Source organism: Juglans regia, chromosome 3 (genome assembly GCF_001411555.2).
Source record: "Juglans regia cultivar Chandler chromosome 3, Walnut 2.0, whole genome shotgun sequence".
Taxonomy (NCBI): domain Eukaryota; kingdom Viridiplantae; phylum Streptophyta; class Magnoliopsida; order Fagales; family Juglandaceae; genus Juglans; species Juglans regia.
Genome location: NC_049903.1, coordinates 30959537 through 30974348, shown reverse-complemented (window position 1 = coordinate 30974348; position 14812 = coordinate 30959537). Strand labels below are relative to the sequence as shown.

Genomic DNA, 14812 nt, shown 5'->3' with positions numbered 1-14812 from the left:
ATGAAATCAAGAAATATTAAGAAATAAGTGTAGTATATGAATAAGGATCTCCTTCTTTCACTGAGTGAGAGTGAGGTTCTCTCTCTCTAGGTTTCTTTGGTAAACCTAGAGGTTTTTCTCTCGGGCTGTGCCTGTGGAGTTTTGGAGGCATGTATAGTGATATTGTTGATCTGTGTGAGAGGCTAAAGTTGACAGAGGGAGAGCAACAAGAGGTTGAGATTCATGAAGAGGATGTGAGGTGGACTCTGGAGAAAAGTAAGAAGTGCATTATGGCATGTGTCTTGGCCGACAAGGAGATCAATAGGAATGCTTTTAGAAACACACTGATCAAAGTCTGGCAAATAGAGGGCAAAGCAGATATTACTGACATGAGGAGGAACAAGTTCTTAATAGCTTTTACATACTACGTAGACAAAAATAGGGTCATGCATGGGCGTCCATGGACTTTTGACAAGTTCTTAATTTGTCTTGTTGACTATGAAGACGTTGCTTTCCCTAAGGAAATGCAATTCACGAAGGAACCATTCTGGATCCAATGCCATGATTTACCTTTTGCATGTATGAATTATGGTACAGGGGAGAGGCTTGGAAACTCTGTGGGACAAGTTCTTAGGGTGGAGACTAGCGGAGGGGGTTCAAGTTGGGGGAAGTTTACACGCTTCAAAATATTCCATGATATCACCAAGCCTTTAGCCAGGGGCAGATTCCTTACCCTGGGAGTATTACATGAAAAATTGCCAAACTTTTGTTATACTTGTGGCATTATCAATCATATGGCAGGCAACTATAGAAAGTTGGAGTGGGAGTCCAGTCGAACCAACAGTTTATCACCTCAGTATGGAGCCTGGTTAAGGGCCTAGAGTTTCAGGCCATCTAATAATGGACATGTCAGGAGGTTAGGGGAAGTAGACGGAGGCTCGTCGGAAGGTGATCGGAGAGAGACCTCATCGGAGAATCAAAGAGATTCCTTCACAAAAGGCAAGGGATCACAAGGAGCAACATCAGGGGAGGATATTCAGGCAAATCCCCCCTCGAGGGGGGACTGGGATGGATTCTGAAGATATTTTAGGTAAGCTTTCTTCTTCCAAACAATCAAGGGAAGTTGACAGCATGACAAGTGCTAGGAAAGGAAAAAGGACAAGAGTAAATATAGAAACTAATTCAATGCTGCAAGATTCTCATCAAGCTCCTACAAATGGGGGCTTGGTGGCAGCTGAGTCAACAAGCAAGGAGGCACTAATAAGGGAAGTTGACAAAAGGTCTAGTATTGAGGTTTTTGCTGGAATTTTGGCAGATACGCCTCCTTTAATGCATGCAACTCCACAAGGCTCTCTGAGTGGGGGGCCCTAGGGACAAAAAAGGAGGGATCGAGTTTTAATTGAAGAGGTGGAACTAAACACTTGTGGACAGGTTAGTAATTCAACTCTCTCCCCAAGTATATACCAGAGGGGTAACTCAGCTACACATGGATCCACTAGATGGAAGAGAAGGGCACGTGCTGGCCAGCTTAGAGTTGGCAATGAAATGGATAGCAATGACAAGGATTCAGAGATGTCTAATGTTGACAAGAAAAGGAAGTCAAAGGCAGCTACTAAGTATGGCTGTCCCAAAAAGCAAGAGAACATCCAAGAGGTGGAGGTCCCAAACTCAATGGCAGAGGCTATTGTGCAGCCCTGCCACTCCTCATGAATCTATTAGCTTGGAACTGTCGAGGGCTTGGGAACCCTCGAACAGTTCAAAAACTTCATCTCCTAGTAAAAGAGAAGATCCCAAGGGTGGTGTTTTTGTCAGAAACAAAGTGTAGGAGAGAAAAAATAGAGAAAATTAGAAATAGAATTGGATTCGAATGCAATTTTGTGGTGGATTGTATTGGGCGAAGTGGAGGTTTAGCTATGATGTGGAAGGAGGAACTTACAGTAGATCTGTCTTCTTACTCGAACAACCATATTTCTTTAAATATAGTCTTGGAAGAAGTGGGGACTAAGTGGTTGTTCATGGGTTTTTATGGGAACCCAGTGGTGGAGAAAAGAAAGGAGAGTTGGGAACTTTTGAGATTAATCAAGCCTGCAAATCAATGCCCATGGTTATGCATGGGAGATTATAATGAAGTCTTATGCAATGAAGAAAAGGAGGGGGCTACTAATAGTTCTTTCTTCAAGATGGAAAGATTTGGAGAAACACTTTTTGATTGTGAGCTGACTGATTTGGGCTATAATGGCTCAAAGTTTACTTGGGGCAATAAGAGGGAAGGGAGAGCTTTCACAAAGGAGAGATTAGATAGAGCTTTTGGCAAAAATTCTTGGGCAATGTCTGTTGGTGACAGTACCAACTATGTTCTTCCAGTTACTACTTCAGATCATGCTCCTATCTTAGTCTCATGCCTCAACAATGAGGGGTCAGTCTCAACAAAGAGGAAAGTCTTTAGGTTTGAGGCAGCCTGGACCAAGAAACCTGATTGCAAGCAGCTTATTGACATGGCATGGAGATCAGTGAGGGGGGAAGGGACTGGAAAGATGGACCAGATCAGAGGTGGTTTGAACAGATGCAGAACCAATCTGTTTCTTGGGCCAGGACATTGAGAGGGGATCACAAGAAGCAATTGGAGATTAAAAGGGACTTGATTCAACAGCTGCAGGATGCTAATATTGGTAACTCAATTGACACTATAAAGGAGCTCTAGAAAGAGGTTAATGATTTACTAGAGGAAAAGGACCTGAAATGGAGCCAGAGGGCTAAGCAAAAATGGCTAAGGGATGGTGATAGAAATTCAAGCTACTTTCATATATGTTCTTCCCAAAGGAGACAGGCTAACACTATAAAGAAGTTGTCAAATGATAGAGGCAATGTGGTTCAAAAAATGGAAGATATCAATAGACTTTTCCAGTCTTTCTTTAAGGACTTGTTTAGTACATCCCATCCTACTGGGATAAGGGAAGCAATTGAAAATTTGGAACCTAGGGTTTTAAAGGAGATGAACTGTTTTCTGATGAGAGATTTTTCAACAGCAGAAATTAAGGATGTCGTATTTGATATGAACCCACTTAGTTCTCCATGCCTGGTTGGCTTTTCAGCAGGTTTTTATCAGGATAATTGGGATGTGGTTGGAGATGACTTGATTTTTGCAGTTAAGGAGGTGTTAACTACTAGGACTGGTTTCAAGCCTATTAATGAAACCTATATTGCTCTAATCCAAAAAAAAAAATAACCCCTCTTTGGTTACTGAGTTTAGACTCATTAGTCTATGCAATATCCCTTACAAGGTGCTTTCCAAAGTTCTTGCAAATTGTCTCAAACAGATCCTACATGACATTAATTTATTATACATGTGTTTTCAGTAGCTTTCGCCTTTAAGTGAGAACAAAAGAGGCAAAAGTGCGAGTGCATATTGTGAGAGAGAAAAAGCCCTAGAGAGAGTCAGTTGAGAATGTGTGATTCTAATCTCCTCTGATTAATAAAACTTCTACAGCTATGTGGACGTAGGCACATTGCCGAATCATGTAAATTATGTGTCGTGTGATTGCTTGCTCTTATTTGTTTACAATTGCCATCATTGGTGTGTGTGTTTGTCACAACAATTGGTATCAAGAGCCAATGTTCGGATTTGAAGGAGAACAATGTTGGAGACAAATTAAAAGCATCTGGGATCGAGAAGTTCGATGGCACTGACTTCGGGTATTGGAGGATGTAGATCAAGAAGTCGAAGAGCATGAACGATGTTGAGTGCAATATGTTAGATCGATAGGTTCTCGGGGTTGTTTAGCTAACCTTGTCCAGAATAGTGGCATGCAATGTTATTAAGGAGAGAACTAAGGCGGATCTCATGGTGGTTTTGTCAGGTATGTATAAAAAGCCATCGACAAATAACAAGGTGCTTCTGATGAAGAAGTTGTTTAATCTAAAGATGTCAAAAGGTATGTATATGGCTCAATACTTGAATGACTTTAATACGATCACAAATCAATTGTCTTCTGTAGAGATATAATTTTATGATGAGACTAGAGCATTGATTATGTTGACATCGCTGCCAAATAGTTGGGAGGCCATGAGGATGACGGTGAGTAGTTCAGCCGACAAGATGAAACTAAACTATAGTGACGTATGTGACATGATCCTCGTTGAAGAGGTACAGTACATAGAAGAGACTCTAGTGAGTTCTCGAGTTTGGGACTGGCCCTGAATGTTGATAATCGAGGAAGGAGACATGACAGGTCAAGCTCCAAGAATAGGGGCAAGAGAAAGACAAGATTTGGGTAGAAGGTCACGTACTGGAGTTGCGACAAGCCGAGCCACATCAAGAGATACTGCTGAAATTAGGAAAGTGCTGAGATTGACATTGTGAATGTAGTGACTGAAGAAATACAGGATGCCCTAATCCTTGTACTGCACAGTCTGATTAATGATTAGATGTTGGATTCAAGGGTTTCGTTCCATAGCACCTCACATGAGAGATCATGCATAACTATGTTGCTGGTGATTTTGGTAAGATGTATGCGGCTATTAGAGAGGCATTGCTGCAGTGGGAGTGGGAGATGTGCACATCAGGGGTGTGTGGGCTTTACAACAAGTCAAACACGTTTCAAATCTAAAGAAAAACCTGATCTCTGTGGGATAGCTTGATGACAACGACTATACAGTAGTGTTTTCTAGAGGAGTATGGAAGATCACTAAGGGTGCACTGGTCTTGGTGTATGGTAAGAGATCTAAGTCTTTGTATTTAACATCAAAGTCTATCACAACCCCTACTTCGCAGTTATAGCATCGCCGCTTAGGTCACTTGTCCAATAAAGTCTTGTCCATTTTGTCCAAAAATGTGTCTAACATTTCTTTTTCAAATTCCACACCTTGTTTCATTTGCCCTTTGGCTAAACAAACTTGGCTTGTATTTCCAAATAGTCTCATTTCATTTGTTGCACCCTTTGAGTTATTACATGTCGACATATGGGGTGGGTATTGGGTTCTATCCTTAGTGGGGTTTGGTACTTTCTTACCATTGTGGATGATTATACGAGATGCACATGGACATGTTTGATGCAACACAAGTTTGAAGCACCTTCATTGTTACAATCTTTTGTGAATCTCATTGTTAAAATCATTCGGAGTTGTAATGGGTTTGAATTTAATTTTCCTTCCTTTTACTCCAAAAAAGGCATCATTCATCATACCAATTGCATTTCCACACTACAATAAAATGGAGTGGAAAAATGCAAACACCGTCGCCTTCTTAATGTTGTTCAGACTCTACTTTTCCAAGCTCATATGCCAAAACAGTTTTGGGGAGATGCTCTCTTAACCGCGACCTATCTAATCAATCGAACCCCTACCTCACTTTTATCAGGGAAATCACCACATGAAAAGTTGTACAACACCCAACCCATTTATACCCATTTGCCCATATTTGGTTGCTTGTGTTATGCTTCTACTTAGCCACAAAAACTCCCTCTAAAGTCGACCCTCAAGCTACTGACGTGTCTCATAGGTTATCCCTACGGTCAAAAGGGTTATTGTCTTTATGATCTAGCCACTCATAAAATATTTGTTTCTCGAGATGTCAGTTTTTATGAAGATCAATTTCCCTTTAACTCCTCAACCCCTTGTATTACCAGTCACTCTTGATCATCTTGATGCGTCACCCATCTCAACCATATCTTCTAACGTCAACCTCATACCTCTTCCAGAGTCTCCCTCGCGTGGTCTTCTTCAAAGATCCACTCGTAACACTCAAACCCTTGCTTACCTATGTGATTTTCATCTTGCATAAGCTCTCCCTTCTCAATTCCCTCCATCATCTATCTCGACATTGCTCCATCCCTCAGGTACTCTACAACCTCTCAGAAATTTTCTTTTGTACACTCATTTATCTCCCACACATTGTGCTTTTACAACTCTCATTTCCCTTGCACAAGAGCCCAAGTCTTTTTTGCAGGCCATGCACGATCCCAATTGGAGAGAGGCTATGCGTTCTAAGATTGATGCACTTGAGTTGACTCACACTTAGACATTGACTCATCACACTCTTGATAAGAAACCCATTGGATGCAAGTGGGTTTACAAAATCAAGTACAATCCTAATGGTTCCATTGAGCAGTACAAAGCTCGACTTGTTGCTAAAGATTACAGTCAACAGGAAGGACTCGATTACACTGATACCTTTGTTCCTACCGCCAAGATGGTCATTTTCGTACACTTCTTGCTCTTGCCACAACTTAATAATGGCATATCCATTAACTTGACGTCAATAATGCATTCCTCCATGATGACCTTGATGAAAATTTATACATGCAACTTCCACTTGGATTTAGACAAAAAATGGAGACCAAAGTTTGCAAACTTAATAAATCATTGTATGGACTTAAGGAAGCTTTGAGAAAAAGGTATGCCAAACTTTCCTCCACTGTCATTGATGCCGGGCACACTCAATCCAAAGTAGATTACTCATTGTTTGTTCGAACCATAAAGATAGTTTCACCAATGTGCTTGTATACGTAGATGATATAATCGTGGCAGGAAATGATCTAGAGCAAATCACAAGACTCAAAAATCATCTGGGAGATCACTTCAAACTCAAAGATCTTGGCATTCTAAACTATTTCTTGGGAATAGAGTCGGACCGATCAGTGAAGGGTATATATATATCCCAAAGGAAATATTCACTTGAAATACTTGAAGATACAACGTTCCTTGGATCAAAGACAAGCATAATACCCATGGAATAGAACTTGTCACTTAGTGAGTAAGATGGAGAGCTCGTCATAGATCCTTCCTCATACCGCCAATTAGTTGGTAAGCTAATCTATTTAACTATCTCCAGGCTAGACTTGGCATATTTAGTGCAAGTGTTGAGACAATTCATGGACAAGCCAAGAACATCACACTTAGACGCAGTGCATAAGATATTATGATATCTTAAACAATCTCCTAGACAATGAATATTGTTGTAAGCTAATAGCAAAATCTAACTAAGTGCACTTATGATGTAGATTGGGCGTTATGTAGGGATACTCGACGATGTGTCACTGGATATTGTAATTTACTTGGAGAATCAACCCTTTCTTGGAGAACTAAAAAGGAAATCACTATCTCACGTTCCTCAACTGAAGTAAAATATAGAGCCATGGCCTCCACTTGTTGAGAAATCACTTGGTTAATGTAACTCTTGTTAGATCTTAATGCATCACATCCGAAACCAATCAAACTATATTGCGACAATCATGCAACCATTACATTGCCTCAAACCATGTGTTCTATGAATGAACAAAACATATAGAGATCAACTGTCTCATCATTCAAGAAAAGATTCATAATGGAATCTTTGAAACATTCCATGTGTCCTTAAATCAACAACTAGCTAATTTGTTCCCCAAAGCATTGGGCTCAGTACAATTTCAGTACCTTCTCTGCAAGTTAGGTGTCATCAATATCCACTCCAACTTGAGGGGGAGTAAGGAAACTAAACAACAATTAAGGGATTTGTACTAGCATATTAAGGAAAAGGATCAAGCAACTGCCGTGATTGACAAGCATCAATGTGAAAATAATTCACATTCTTTCCAAATAAAACCACCATGATTTTGGTTGACATTATACTCTTTTTTTCATTCCCAATTAGCTGCTGAAATTTTGGATCGTGCTCTCCTATGCTTGTATTTAAATAGAGTAGACAATACGTGTAAATTCATTCACAAATTAATACAGATTTATCATTTTTCTACTTCTCTATTATTTCTTCTTTGTTTTACCTTCAATTCTTACAATAGATAGTAAAAGTGTGGTTGTGGAGGTGACAAGGAAGAGAATAAGTTGGATATGCGCATGAGGGATCATCAGATTGGTGACATGTGATTGTTCCATGATGGAACATGTAGACAAACCTCATTTCTAACTTCCTCTCTCTCTCTCTCTCTTTCTTGTCTTTAGTGATGATAGAAACACCTCTCTCTCTCTCTCTCTCTCTCTCTCTCTCACTCTTCCTTCTTCTTCTCCAAACGTATTTTAATTAAAATAAAATATTATTACTCTTCTCCACGGCTTAGTTAAAATTAAAATATATATTTTTTTAATTTCTTTTAAAAATTTCGAGTAAGAAAACATTTGCATACAAAAAGTAGTGAGAAATTATTTTTTACATGCATTGAGGGAATTTATGTTTTATTTTTGTTATTTATTACTAAAATATTTAATAAATTATTTAATCAATCATTGGTGGAAACCATACATTTCAACATCCCATAAACACATCTAAACTCATCTTAGAGCACTGGCATTGTACTATCCAAATTCCAGTCCAAGGCTAAAATATAGATAATTTTTGCCAAAATGACATGCATTGGACTCATAAAAAAATGTTTAACTTAAGTTTTGAGCTACAATAATTTCAAATTTAGAAAGGCATTGTTCATTCATCAAACCATATTTTATTCCCAAATAATCAACAACGGTAATCAATTTCCCACGCTCACTTTCCTTTTCTCTTTTTTTCTCTTCTCTCCCCCTTTCCCCACCCTTCCTCTCGAGCCCGACACCTTTTCTCTCTGTTCTCTCCCTTTTTCTTGAGCCCGATAGCAGCTTTCTCTCCCTTTCTCTTGTAAAGCTTCATCCAGCAATGGGTTTCTCTTCTTTTCTCTATTTTTTTCATTTTTTTCTCCCTTTCTCTCTCCATCCAGCCTTTGTGTTTGTTCTACACCATCAATCGATAGCTAGCTTCCTTCGGGCCTGTGCTATGACGCATTCTGTGAAACTTTAATCCAAAGCCCTAGACTATCTCTTCTAGACTGTGTTTTTCGATTTGAATATATGCAAGGGTAAAAATTTCTAAAATTTCTCTTTGATCTTACTTGATTTTGTGTTGATTTTTGTTGTTGTTAGTTCTATTTTGCCGAGTTTAGAGGTTGTATTTTAGTGATTGTCTTTTAGGTTTTGATTTTGTGATCAGAACACAAAATTTGTCTTGAACATGTCCATGTTTTTGTGATCATGTCCATGTTTTAGGTTCTGATTTTTTGATCATGTCCGTGTTTTTCTACAAAGATTTGTCCTGAACATGTCATGTCCATATTTACAAAACCCAATTTTCTGCCAAAAAGAACAAGAATGTAATTACTAGCCGAAGTGGTTTTTATATTAATAGACATGGGGTAGAAGTGATTTGAATTTGTACGTTTGAAGAACATATTAGTTTATAGTGTATTTCCAAACAAATCTTTCTAAAATTTGTCAAAGTTCAAAATAAAATGAAGTTTTCAGATTACAAGAGAAGTGAATATCAGTGTGCAGTGTAACAAGAATATTGAGATGGTTATTATTATGATTAACTTGTCAAGTACAAAATCCATGAGTTCAGATTGTTTATTTCATTCCTCAAATTTTGTAAACTTCTTGTTGGGTGCCTTGGGACAGGTTGCTACTAGATGTAATCTATCACCAAAATATGCCCTTAGACCCCTTACTACTACTTTGATGCACTTAACTTGGGGGAAAATATGTTGGATGCATTTGCTTATCATCCAAAAGAACTACAGCTTTAGGTCATGCATGATGAAGTGTCAATGCATGACCTAATGATTTAGGTTCATGATTGTCACAGCTAAAATATTAAACCAGTAGTAAATTAGAACAAAAAAAATGAGGAGATAGCTTTAAATGATCTTCACATCATTATTTGTGCACCATCCATAAATTCCATGGTTAACAACTTTGAGATACTTAAATTCCAATATTCCTTTGGTGCATATACATAGTCTACAATATGAGGAGACAACTTCCTAAAATTATCCAAGCATTTCTTGTTGTTCTTCCCCTCAACCAAAAATTACAGTTCCTGATGACCATGACATCAAAGACCAAATAACAATATAGATAGAAAAGAATATATAGAACACAACTACAGCTTTGGTGCATATACATAGTCTGCAATAACCTGTAGCCTTGGTGCATATACATAGTCTGCAATAACTGCAACTTTGGTGCATAGTCTGCATGACCTAAAGGGTTGGTGCAATAACTACAGCTATGGTGCATTAATAAACGACATGATCTTTGATTTTTCGTATTGCTATTGCTAGCAATTTGACTACGTACTGCTACTGTATAGATGTTTTGTTTTGTTGGTGCAAATGTTGTTGAACGTGTATTTGCAAAAAATAGATCAAAGGTTGCTGAATGTTGGTGCAAATATATTTTGCATTTACTGAATTTTGATGGAAATGTTGCTGAATGGTTTATGATAGGTATTTTGTGTATTTGAAAAATATTAAAAAAAATAAAAAAATTATTATCAAAATATATAATATAATATTATTATTTTGACCTTGAGATGACTAGTCTAATATGGATCTATATCTCTATTGGTATGCATTTTAGGCAAAAGCTATATAGTCAAAATTTAGACTTGACAATAGTTAGGCTATAGTCAATATTGTTCTTAACATTCAAATGCATTTAAGTTATTTTAGTTAAATTTCATAAAAATTATTCTATTATCTCAACTTATTACCATAAGTAATTCTACATATAATCATAAAATATATAAATATCGCATAATTACTTTAAAAAAAATAAAATTTACTATTAAAAAATTAATTTTTTTTTATATAAATCTCATATTTTATTATTTTTTTAAAAACAATTACATAATATTACACAATTCCTAATTATAAATATCTTTTTCTCTATTGATATTTATAAAGATCATCTAAACTCTAGTAAGCGTCTAAACGCAATCTCAATCAACGAGGAATTGACTTCGTGCACCTCTTCACCTACTGCTGTACTTGGCTTCACCCTTATCATCATAGCTCGCTTGAATTTACAAAAATTAAAAATTAAAAATTAAAAATTATAAAATAAAAACAAATAACGTTAGGATACGTTACTGTAGTTTAGTTTCTACAGTACTCCATTTGTCATTAAAAAAAAAAAAAAAAAAACTAATGTGCCATAAAATAAAATATAATTAATGTGTTATTTTGTAAGACCGACCTTTTATAAAAAAAAAAAAAATTGTAATAAACTTATTTAAGTTGCATGCTGGAAGGGAAATAAGATGGTAGTATTCAGTTCCTTCTTCGAATCACATCACTCTTTCCTGTCATAAATTTAAACCTGCCTTCAACCACTTTTACTGATCTGGAAATCACTCCGATTTGATTTCCGAGCCGTGCTTACGCTTTCTTCCTCTGTGCTCACCCAACCCTTTTTTAAATGCAATTTCCGAATGCCTCGATCAATCTCGTACCAAACAGTACTGGCCAAGATGCTTAGATTCTTCTCTGTATTTATCTTCCTTTCAATCCCAGTTTCATCCGAGCCTCCCGAGCTCTTCTTTCGGGGATTCAAAGATGTGGGCACCGACAACTTTACCTTAGACGGCAACGCTAAGATCCAGAAATCCGGCATTCTTCAGTTAACCAACGACACCGGTCGGTTGATGGGCCACGCCTTCTTTAACTCGCCGTTTCGGTTCAAGAACTCTAGCACTGGTAAAGTTCTATCTTTCTCCACCTCGTTTGGTTTTGCAATTGTCCCCGAGTATCCTAAGCTCGGAGGCCATGGCCTCGCTTTCACAATCGCCACCTCCAAGAATCTAAATGCTCTGCCTCGGCAGTACCTCGGTCTCTTTAATTCCAGCGACATCGGGAATTTCTCTAATCATCTCTTCGCTGTTGAATTCGACACTGTCCAAGACCTCGAGTTCGGAGACATAAACGACAACCATGTTGGCGTCGACATCAATAGCTTAGAATCCAACGCTTCCGCCCCCGCAGCATATTTCAGTAGCGATTCAACCAAACAAGATCTTAACCTCAAGAGCGGGACTGCTATTCTAGCTTGGATCGACTACAATTCAGCTGAAAATGTCCTCAACGTTTCGGTTTCGCCATTTTCTTCAAAACCCAGTAAGCCACTCTTGTCATTTAAAGTAGATCTCTCGCAGATCTTTCAAGAATTTATGTTCGTTGGGTTCTCTGCTTCGACGGGTTTGCTCGCTAGCTCACACAGCATCTTGGGCTGGAGCTTCAAGATCAACGGGCAAGCAGCAGCTCTTGATCTCTCTTCTCTACCGTCACTACCAGGACCCAAGAAGAAGCACACAGCTCTTTTAGTAGCGGCTTATGTTTCAGCTGTCGTTCTTTTGCTATCCACCATCTCCGCTGCCTTTTACCTCTTCAGGAAGATAAAGAACGCCGACGTAATCGAGGATTGGGAACTTGAACTTGGGCCACATCGTTACTCTTATCAAGAACTGAAGAAAGCAACCAAACGTTTCCGAGACAGAGAGCTACTTGGTCGAGGTGGGTTCGGTCGAGTTTACAAAGGGACGCTTCCAAATTCGAAGATCCAAGTTGCGGTGAAGAGAGTCTCGCACGATTCCAAACAGGGTCTGCGGGAATTCGTGGCGGAAATAGCCAGCATCGGTCGGCTTCGCCACCGGAATTTGGTTCAGTTATTGGGCTGGTGTCGCAGGCGAGGCGATCTTCTTCTAGTGTATGATTTCATGGCCAATGGGAGCTTAGACAAGTTCTTGTTCGATGAGCCAATAACAGTTCTCAATTGGGAACAAAGGTTGAAGATCATAAAGGATGTCGCTTCTGGGCTTCTGTACTTACACGAGGGCTATGAACAGGTCGTGATTCACAGAGATGTAAAGGCTAGCAATGTGTTGCTAGACAGTGAATTCAACGGGAGACTAGGCGATTTTGGGCTTGCTAGACTGTACGAGCACGGCTCGAACCCCAGCACGACCCGGGTGGTGGGAACTTTAGGGTACCTTGCACCAGAGCTGCCTAGAACAGGCAAGGCCACGACAAGCACGGATGTGTTCGCATTTGGTGCACTGTTGCTTGAGGTTGCCTGTGGCCGGAGGCCCACTGAGCAGGGCGCAACGCCCGAGGAGTTAGTTCTGGTGGATTGGGTCTGGGACAGATTCATAGAAGGGAAGGTCCTTGATGTTATAGACCCTAAGCTGAATGGGAAGTACGAGGAGGCTGAGGTGGTGATGGTGCTGAAGTTGGGGCTCATGTGTTCAAGCAACACGCCAATGGCACGGCCAAGCATGCGGCAAGTAGTGAGTTATTTGGAAGGAGAGGTTGAGATCCCGGACAACTTGAAGGCGCCAGGTGAGTACGTTAATGGAGGCAAGGGTCATCTTGCAGAGGGTTTCGATGATTTTGTGCACTCGTTTCCGTCTACGTCCGTTGATCGATCGAGTTCGTACATATTCACTAGGAACAGAGAGATGGATGCTAGTTGTGCTTCTTTTTCTACTTCTCCTCTCTCCCTTCTCAGTGGCAGAGGAGAAACTGGCTAGCTTAATTGTTATCAGGAAATAAGTTCATAATTATTATTAATGTTCATTATAGTTTTTCATAATTTCCTTCCTTATTATTGCACTCTGAGTTCTCTCAAAACCCTAATTCCTCAGGAGGAGGGTTAATTAGATCATGATCTTTATTTGTCGACGATGTAGATTTTCATGATTTTAGCCTCACATGCATGGAGTTTACAGAGATCAATATAGCAAGAAAAATTATTCTCGATCATCCGTTACTATTCACAATCTTATTCTCTATATATTATAAAAAATATTTACACATTTTATGAAAAATATTCTTACATCTTAAAAAAAAAAAATTTACATCATTAATAAGACTGTGACATAAACAATTGCTGATTTGTAAGTGGCCAGTTATCAAGAAGACATTACATAATACATATGGTGCTGGCTAGCTTGAACAGTCTTAAAATTCACGTAGACCTGCAAGTCTCCTTTTCTTTGTAGAATGGAGCATACTCATCTCATTAAGAAAACGAAGTTATAAATGTGACTTATCGATACAAGAAATTCCAATATATAATTGTTGGCGTTGTGGACTAGTCGTGTGAAAGGGTGATGTGTACGTGAGTGGGTGTTGTCTCGTTGAGGTGGATATGCATGTCCAAAATGTCGCCAACAGCCCATATCTTTTTGAGAAAACATGATGATGATTTTAGACCAAAAACTACAAATTTCTGGCTAATATGCTAATGAAATGGTGAATGAAGTCAACTCGATCGGTCCATGCTTATCATGTACATCACCATGAAACACGACGTATGGCTAGTAATATATGTCACGTTCGGTCAATTTCATATCATTAATAAACGAAATAAGCGATATTGAGTTTGATATAAACAAGTTTAAGTCAAAATTGATTAACTTAATAAAACACAACTAATAAACGGATTAATTGGTGAAATCCGTAATCCATTGGTATATCATGAATAAATTTTATTTTTAAATTTTATAAATATATATTATTATATTTTTTTATTGTGATATTAATATTAATATTTGACTACGTTATATCTCAAACTATTAGACGTTTTTGTTAATATGTAATTTTATTTTATAAAAATAATAGTTTTCATTTATATTATAGGTTTGGATATTGATAATAAAATATTTTATCATCAATCTAATTGTAATTGTGAATTATTTATATCGTTATCTTTTTTTTATATATATATATATGAAATTATATTAATTAGGTTAAAAAATAAGTATACGGATAAGTTCAACCTATTTATATAAAACGAGATAAAGTGCTTAGAGCATATTAATCCAATAAAAATTAATTACTAAACATATTAAACGGGTCGTATCATGTAACCCATTAATTAAATGGGTCGAGTTCGTATTTTAGGATTTGACCGGTTTTATATAATGAGTTAGATTAAGGTTAACCCATATAATTATTCCTAAACACAAATTGCCAACCCTTGTAACACATACAACCATTTTTAATGTCCTTTATATAACGATATTTTAAAACGTGGA

The 14812-nt window shown here is 38.1% G+C and overlaps 2 protein-coding genes across 2 annotated transcripts; both read left to right on the top strand.

Moving 5' to 3' along the window:
- Positions 1-149: 149 nt before the first annotated feature.
- LOC109010010 lies at positions 150-860 on the top strand. The gene has a single exon (XM_018990706.2). It carries the CDS (start codon positions 150-152, stop codon positions 858-860), a length of 711 nt encoding a protein of 236 aa, XP_018846251.2.
- Positions 861-11030: 10170 nt separating this feature from the next.
- Positions 11031-13373, top strand: LOC108979933 (L-type lectin-domain containing receptor kinase S.4-like). The gene has a single exon (XM_018950730.2). The coding sequence runs from the start codon at positions 11210-11212 to the stop codon at positions 13301-13303; it is 2094 nt and encodes a 697-aa protein (XP_018806275.2). The 5' UTR covers positions 11031-11209; the 3' UTR covers positions 13304-13373.
- Positions 13374-14812: the final 1439 nt, after the last annotated feature.

Bases quoted from the DNA above. Each gene is read 5' to 3' on its own strand.
- LOC109010010 (XM_018990706.2), top strand. From the start codon at position 150: ATGTATAGTGATATTGTTGATCTGTGTGAGAGGCTAAAGTTGACAGAG.
- LOC108979933 (XM_018950730.2), top strand. From the start codon at position 11,210: ATGCCTCGATCAATCTCGTACCAAACAGTACTGGCCAAGATGCTTAGA.